The sequence below is a fragment of the Marmota marmota genome, unplaced genomic scaffold (assembly GCF_001458135.2).
Source record: "Marmota marmota marmota unplaced genomic scaffold, marMar, whole genome shotgun sequence".
Lineage (NCBI taxonomy): Eukaryota > Metazoa > Chordata > Mammalia > Rodentia > Sciuridae > Marmota > Marmota marmota.
This window is the reverse complement of record NW_026000001.1, coordinates 190,269-197,712: the sequence shown is the minus strand read 5'-3', so window position 1 is coordinate 197,712 and position 7,444 is coordinate 190,269. Positions and strand designations below refer to the sequence as shown.

General features: G+C 56.8%; 1 protein-coding gene across 4 annotated transcripts in view; it reads left to right on the top strand.

Annotated features, from left to right (window-relative positions):
- Ap5b1 (adaptor related protein complex 5 subunit beta 1) overlaps nt 1-7,444 on the top strand; it is a 10,143-nt gene that overhangs the window by 731 nt on the left and 1,968 nt on the right. The window contains exons 1-3 of one of the 4 annotated variants that reach the window (XM_015503116.2): nt 7-132; nt 235-402; nt 505-3,087. In XM_015503116.2, coding sequence (XP_015358602.1) covers nt 253-402; nt 505-2,985 — 2,631 coding nt within the window. In that variant the 5' untranslated portion in view covers nt 7-132; nt 235-252 and the 3' untranslated portion in view covers nt 2,986-3,087. Of the gene's footprint in view, nt 1-6; nt 403-504; nt 3,088-7,444 lie in introns of those variants that run through there. The other 3 variants (XM_048807652.1, XM_015503117.2, XR_007349277.1) reach the window with 3 other exon arrangements.

The following is a 7,444-nucleotide window of genomic DNA, read 5'->3' as shown; positions in this document are numbered from 1 at the left end:
TGCCCCGCTCGCCCGCGCTGCTGCCCCGCGAGGACCTTGGCTGTCCGCCCCGGCGTCGCCCCCGAAACCTTTAGGTTTCAGCTTGCGACCCAGACGCGGGGTCTCTGCTGGGATCCGCGAGCGGGCGCCAGGGTGACAGCAGCCTTCTTGGCGATGGAGGAGGGCTCGGGCGCCCTCTGGCGGCCGTGGAGCCCTGCGCGTCCGGCCTGACACTGCCTTCTCTCTTGTGCACAGGACCCTGCGTGTCTGACCATGGGGCCCCTGAGCCGGGAAGCCTGGGCCCAGCGTCTCGGGGCCTTCCGGGCCAGCCCGTCAGCCTTCATGGCAGGTGCCGATGGGGAGGATTTGGGTCGCGACCTGCTGAGTGACCTGAGGAGCGAGAAGCTGAGCGAGCAGACCAAGGTAGGCCCTGCATGCGTTCCCTGCCATGGCCCCTGTGGTCACCCCAGCCTACTGCACCCTGAACATCATCTTCATGATTCCCTCCTAAATCCCCCATCCCAGGTTTCCTTGCTGGCCCTGAGCTTGGAGTATCCAGCCCAACTGTGGCCCGACGTCCCTGCTGCCGAGGCGGCTGCCACCTCCTTGTTGGACATCCTGGTCCTCCTACCCCCACGGCCCTCAGCTCTCCGTCGGCCCCTGCTGCTGGCAGCCACCACAGTCCTGGCCTCAGGAGGTGTGCTAGGCCCCACCTCGGGAGCTTCTTGCCGACTCCTGCCCCTACTCCTTGGCTTGGCCACAGGTCGTGATGTGGGGCGAGGCTTTGGTCCCATCTCAGAACAGCGCCCCCTGCAGGCCACCGCGTGTGAGTGCCTACGAGAGCTGGAGAGCTGCAAGCCTGGGTTGCTAGGGGGCTTCCTGGGGCTGCTGCGAAGTCAGCTGGGGCAGGAGGGCCCCATCCAGCCACTTAGCCTGCTGTTGGCACTTGCTCTGCGTAACACCCTGGTGGTACAGTCCAGATCTGGGGCTGGCCTGCAGGGCCTGCTTATGGCGGGGGTTTCCTCCACTGGGGGTGGTACCTGGGACTGGACACTAGTTAAAGAGGGCCATGCTCACCTTCAGCCCCAGGCACCCTGCTGGCCAGCAACAGAGGAGGGAGCATGTGGCCTTGCAATGCTAGAGCCCAGCCCTGAGGAGGTCCGGGAGCTGAGGGCTTCTGTGGCCCAGCTTCTGGATACCTCCTACCTGCTCACCCCTGTGGCCCAGGCCCAGCTTCTGTGGCTGCTGGGTTGGGCCCTCCGGGGTCTGCGGGGACAGCCACCAGCACTCTTCAAGCCACAGTTGGTACGGCTGTTGGGCACAGCCCAGCTGACACTGCTGCACGCAGTTCTTGCTCTCAAGGCAGCCTTTGGAGAGGCACTGTTCACCTCCCAGGATGAGGCGCTGCTGCTCCGCCGGCTCACCTTGGCTGCCCAGCACCCAGCTCTGCCACTGCCCACCCACCTCTTTTATCTGCACTGCCTCCTGAGCTTCCCTGAGAATTGGCCTCTCGGCCCTGAAGGTGAGGAGGCTGCCCCATTGCTGCTGGTGCCCCAGTTATGCCGTGGTCTCATGCCCAGTCTCCTGCATGACCCAATGGTCCTCCTGTCCCGCCTGCATTTGCTGTGCCTGCTTTGTGCTGAAGATGAGGAAGAGGAGAAAGGCCCCTTTCAGAACCTACAGTGGTACCTGGAGGAGCTGCTGGATGGCTTGCGGCAGAGGGCAGCCCTGGATGGTGGCCCACGGGCATTGGCCACTCTCTGCTTCCAGGCCTCATACTTGGTTGCCAGCTGCCTGGCTAGGCAACCTATGGTGCTGACACCCTTGATCCAGGGACTGGCCCAATTGTACCAAGCTCGTCCTGTGCTGGCTCCCCACTTTGTGGACTTCTTGGATAGGGTGGGCCCTGAGCTGGAGGAGCCCCTCAGGATGGTACTACGGCAGGAGGTGGTGTCCCGGCCAGGAAGGGATGAAGCTCTTCGCTGGCACCTGCAAATGCTGGCAAAAGTAGCAGAGGGGGATGCCCAGAGTGCCACCCTTAGCTTTCTGCAGGCTGCAGCTGCCCACTGTGCCAACTGGGGTCTACAGGAGGCCCTGCTGAAGGTCTGCCGGGCCCTGCTGCGTGAGGGTGGGGGGGCTGGCCTGGCCGACTTGCTGCAGGCACTGGCCAGGCAGCTAGAGGACCCTGATGGGCGTGACCATGCCCGCCTCTACTACATCCTCCTTGCCCATCTGGCAGGGCCCAAGTTGGGGGTGGCCCTGGGCCCCTCACTTGCCGCACCAGCACTAGCCTCTTCATTAATGGCTGAGAACCAGGGCTTTGCAGCAGGGCTGATAGTGCAGGAGGCCTTGGCCCCCATTCAGCTGAGTGTGGGGCCCCAGAGAGCCTCAGGCCCTCTTCCAGTGCTGCAGCTCCAGGTGGAAGCCCGGGAGCCCGTCTACTCTCTGGAGTTGCGCTTCCTCGTGGAAAGACAGCTCTATGCACCCTTGGAGCCTGTCCACGTGCCCTGCCTGTGTCCTGGCCGCCCTGCCCACCCTCTGTTCTTGCCCCTGCGGCCCCGACAGCCCGCCCCAGCACGGCTGGAAGTTCAGGCCCTTTACACCACACCCAGTGGCCTCACGTGCCACGCCCACCTGCCACCTCTGCCTGTGAACTTTGCAGACCTCTTTTTGCCTTTTCCTCAGCCCCCTGAGGGGGCCCAGCCAGGCTTCTTTGAGGGACTCTGGGACTCCTGCCTGCCAAAGGGTGCTGAGAGTCGAGTGTGGTGCCCACTAGGCCCACAGGGTCTGGAAACCTTGGTGTCCCGCCACCTGGAACCCTTTGTAGTGGTGGCCCAGCCCCCTACCAGCTACCACATAGCCATCCGCCTGCCCCCAAACTCCATGCTGCTGCTGCGACTGGAGGCCCCTCAGGTGGACGGAGTGCCTGTGGCCCTGCGGACTGATGACTGGGAGGTGCTGCCTCTGGTTGGGGACTATCTCCGTGGGCTTGCAGCCACTGAGTGACTCCTGGGAGACAGATGGAGTGCAAGTTGCCTAAGAGGGGCTTTTAAAGGCTAGGACACGCTCCTGGAGTGCCTTTTCCATAAAACTTACTTTCACCAACGACCCTCACCGGCTTGTTTTTTGGTTTTGGACTTTGGTAGGAACAGGCTCAACAGGGTAGAATCAGAGAAACAAAGGCCTGAAGTCCAGAAATGTCGGACCCCGTAGTTCTTGCTCAGATAGGCTAAGAGTCTCAGAATTTCTGACCAGGAGGCAGGAGATCAAATATTCTGTTTCCCAGAGTGTGTCTGGCCTTGACCAAGGTCACTCAGCAATATCCTATGGAGGCTGGAGTTAGAACTTGGGCCTCCTAAACTGGGGGCTGGTGCTTTCCAACCCAGGTTCTTAGGGTCCTGGTCCCAGCTCAAGAGTAGCAAAAGGACGTTGCAGTGACTCCTCCTCATCTCCCCAGGCCAATGCTGATGGGAGCCAGCTTAGGGGACAGAAAAGGGCCATGTGATCTGAGCTAGACCTAACCTGGCTCCAAAGCCTGGCCCCTAGGATCCCCAGGCTGTACTTGGGAATCTCAGGGAAGAACTCATTCCCTTAGTTCTTTTTCAAAATATGCGATATGCTTAGGATTCAGATGTGTTGAGGTCAGTTCTGCTGCTGGCATCTACCCAGTATTTTCAACTTGCATTGCCTCATGTCATCCTTGCAACAGCTTTCCAGGGCCAACAGATGAGGAAATTTGTAGGCCAAAGGGGTTAAGTGACTTTTCTAAGCTAGTTGGGAATAGTATTTTGTCATCCTGTGGCAGTTTCCATTATCACACTGTTGGAGCAAAACTCTGCAGTAGCCTCACAGTCCCCAACCCTGTGTGCCCTGGATAGACCCCAGGAGGCTGCAGAAGCAGCCATCAGCAGCACTAGGTGGAAAAAGACCTTGGGCTTGGGCTGATCTTGGCAAAGGAACTCTTCTGCTGCCCCTGCCTCTGGGATCTTCTGGGCCAGTCTTACTTCTCCTGACTGGGTGGACGCTAGGAAAGGAAAGAAGGATCTGGGCCAGTGGAAGCTGTCATAGGTCATTGAGAAGCCAGTTTCAAGGTCAAGCTGAGATGTGAGGGTGATCTGGCTGCAACATTTGTCACCCTGTTGATCACCAGGGTTTATTCAGCTGATCTGGCTGGCTAGGCAGATGTCCCCTTCCTCCCTCACCACTCAATGTGTACCCCTCCCAAAGCTGTGCACTCAGTCATAGAGAAGGACCTTCCCCAGTAGAAGAGGACCATTTTCAGTCAAGGGTATACAAGTAGCTGTGCTCCCCAATCAGGCAGTAATTTGCTGTCAGCTTGCAACAAAAAGGTCTGGTCTCCAGCTGTTATCAGCAGAAAAAGGATGTGAGACAGAATCTCCACACTTAGAAAGTCCCAAGGAAGGTTGGAGACTGGACCTCCAGGAAGCCACCACTGGAGCTGGTGATTTCCAGAACATACTTCCTTGTCTGCTATCTAGCCCTATTCAGCACTAAGAAGGTGGTCCCGGACCTTAGGATGGGGGTGGGACTGCTGCCATTAACACCCACAGAGTGCAGAGAGACTGAACTTCTCCAAGGCTGTGCCTCTGCCACTGAGAAGAACAGCTTTTGGCCTGTCTCCAGACAGCTAATTAGTGGGATCAATTTCTCATATAGACTGAGCATGATGGTGCACACCTGTAATCTCATTGACTCAGGAGGCTGATGAAGGAGGATCACAAGTTCAAGGACAGCCTGGGCAACTTAGCTAGGCAATGTCTCAGAAAAAGAAAAGAAAGAAAAAAAGGCTGGCTATGACTCAATAGTGTCTCTGGGTTCAGTTCCATATATATATATATATATGGAACTGAACCCAGAGACACTATTGAGTCATAGCCAGCCTTTTTTTCTTTCTTTTCTTTTTCTGAGACATTGCCTAGCTAAGTTGCCCAGGCTGTCCTTGAACTTGTGATCCTCCTTCATCAGCCTCCTGAGTCAATGAGATTACAGGTGTGCACCATCATGCTCAGTCTATATGAGAAATTGATCCCACTAATTAGCTGTCTGGAGACAGGCCAAAAGCTGTTCTTCTCAGTGGCAGAGGCACAGCCTTGGAGAAGTTCAGTCTCTCTGCACTCTGTGGGTGTTAATGGCAGCAGTCCCACCCCCATCCTAAGGTCCGGGACCACCTTCTTAGTGCTGAATAGGGCTAGATAGCAGACAAGGAAGTATGTTCTGGAAATCACCAGCTCCAGTGGTGGCTTCCTGGAGGTCCAGTCTCCAACCTTCCTTGGGACTTTCTAAGTGTGGAGATTCTGTCTCACATCCTTTTTCTGCTGATAACAGCTGGAGACCAGATCTTTTTGTTGCAAGCTGACAGCAAATTACTGCCTGATTGGGGAGCACAGCTACTTGTATACCCTTGACTGAAAATGGTCCTCTTCTACTGGGGAAGGTCCTTCTCTATGACTGAGTGCACAGCTTTGGGAGGGGTACACATTGAGTGGTGAGGGAGGAAGGGGACATCTGCCTAGCCAGCCAGATCAGCTGAATAAACCCTGGTGATCAACAGGGTGACAAATGTTGCAGCCAGATCACCCTCACATCTCAGCTTGACCTTGAAACTGGCTTCTCAATGACCTATGACAGCTTCCACTGGCCCAGATCCTTCTTTCCTTTCCTAGCGTCCACCCAGTCAGGAGAAGTAAGACTGGCCCAGAAGATCCCAGAGGCAGGGGCAGCAGAAGAGTTCCTTTGCCAAGATCAGCCCAAGCCCAAGGTCTTTTTCCACCTAGTGCTGCTGATGGCTGCTTCTGCAGCCTCCTGGGGTCTATCCAGGGCACACAGGGTTGGGGACTGTGAGGCTACTGCAGAGTTTTGCTCCAACAGTGTGATAATGGAAACTGCCACAGGATGACAAAATACTATTCCCAACTAGCTTAGAAAAGTCACTTAACCCCTTTGGCCTACAAATTTCCTCATCTGTTGGCCCTGGAAAGCTGTTGCAAGGATGACATGAGGCAATGCAAGTTGAAAATACTGGGTAGATGCCAGCAGCAGAACTGACCTCAACACATCTGAATCCTAAGCATATCGCATATTTTGAAAAAGAACTAAGGGAATGAGTTCTTCCCTGAGATTCCCAAGTACAGCCTGGGGATCCTAGGGGCCAGGCTTTGGAGCCAGGTTAGGTCTAGCTCAGATCACATGGCCCTTTTCTGTCCCCTAAGCTGGCTCCCATCAGCATTGGCCTGGGGAGATGAGGAGGAGTCACTGCAACGTCCTTTTGCTACTCTTGAGCTGGGACCAGGACCCTAAGAACCTGGGTTGGAAAGCACCAGCCCCCAGTTTAGGAGGCCCAAGTTCTAACTCCAGCCTCCATAGGATATTGCTGAGTGACCTTGGTCAAGGCCAGACACACTCTGGGAAACAGAATATTTGATCTCCTGCCTCCTGGTCAGAAATTCTGAGACTCTTAGCCTATCTGAGCAAGAACTACGGGGTCCGACATTTCTGGACTTCAGGCCTTTGTTTCTCTGATTCTACCCTGTTGAGCCTGTTCCTACCAAAGTCCAAAACCAAAAAACAAGCCGGTGAGGGTCGTTGGTGAAAGTAAGTTTTATGGAAAAGGCACTCCAGGAGCGTGTCCTAGCCTTTAAAAGCCCCTCTTAGGCAACTTGCACTCCATCTGTCTCCCAGGAGTCACTCAGTGGCTGCAAGCCCACGGAGATAGTCCCCAACCAGAGGCAGCACCTCCCAGTCATCAGTCCGCAGGGCCACAGGCACTCCGTCCACCTGAGGGGCCTCCAGTCGCAGCAGCAGCATGGAGTTTGGGGGCAGGCGGATGGCTATGTGGTAGCTGGTAGGGGGCCGGGCCACCACTACAAAGGGTTCCAGGTGGCGGGACACCAAGGTTTCCAGACCCTGTGGGCCTAGTGGGCACCACACTCGACTCTCAGCACCCTTTGGCAGGCAGGAGTCCCAGAGTCCCTCAAAGAAGCCTGGCTGGGCCCCCTCAGGGGGCTGAGGAAAAGGCAAAAAGAGGTCTGCAAAGTTCACAGGCAGAGGTGGCAGGTGGGCGTGGCACGTGAGGCCACTGGGTGTGGTGTAAAGGGCCTGAACTTCCAGCCGTGCTGGGGCGGGCTGTCGGGGCCGCAGGGGCAAGAACAGAGGGTGGGCAGGGCGGCCAGGACACAGGCAGGGCACGTGGACAGGCTCCAAGGGTGCATAGAGCTGTCTTTCCACGAGGAAGCGCAACTCCAGAGAGTAGACGGGCTCCCGGGCTTCCACCTGGAGCTGCAGCACTGGAAGAGGGCCTGAGGCTCTCTGGGGCCCCACACTCAGCTGAATGGGGGCCAAGGCCTCCTGCACTATCAGCCCTGCTGCAAAGCCCTGGTTCTCAGCCATTAATGAAGAGGCTAGTGCTGGTGCGGCAAGTGAGGGGCCCAGGGCCACCCCCAACTTG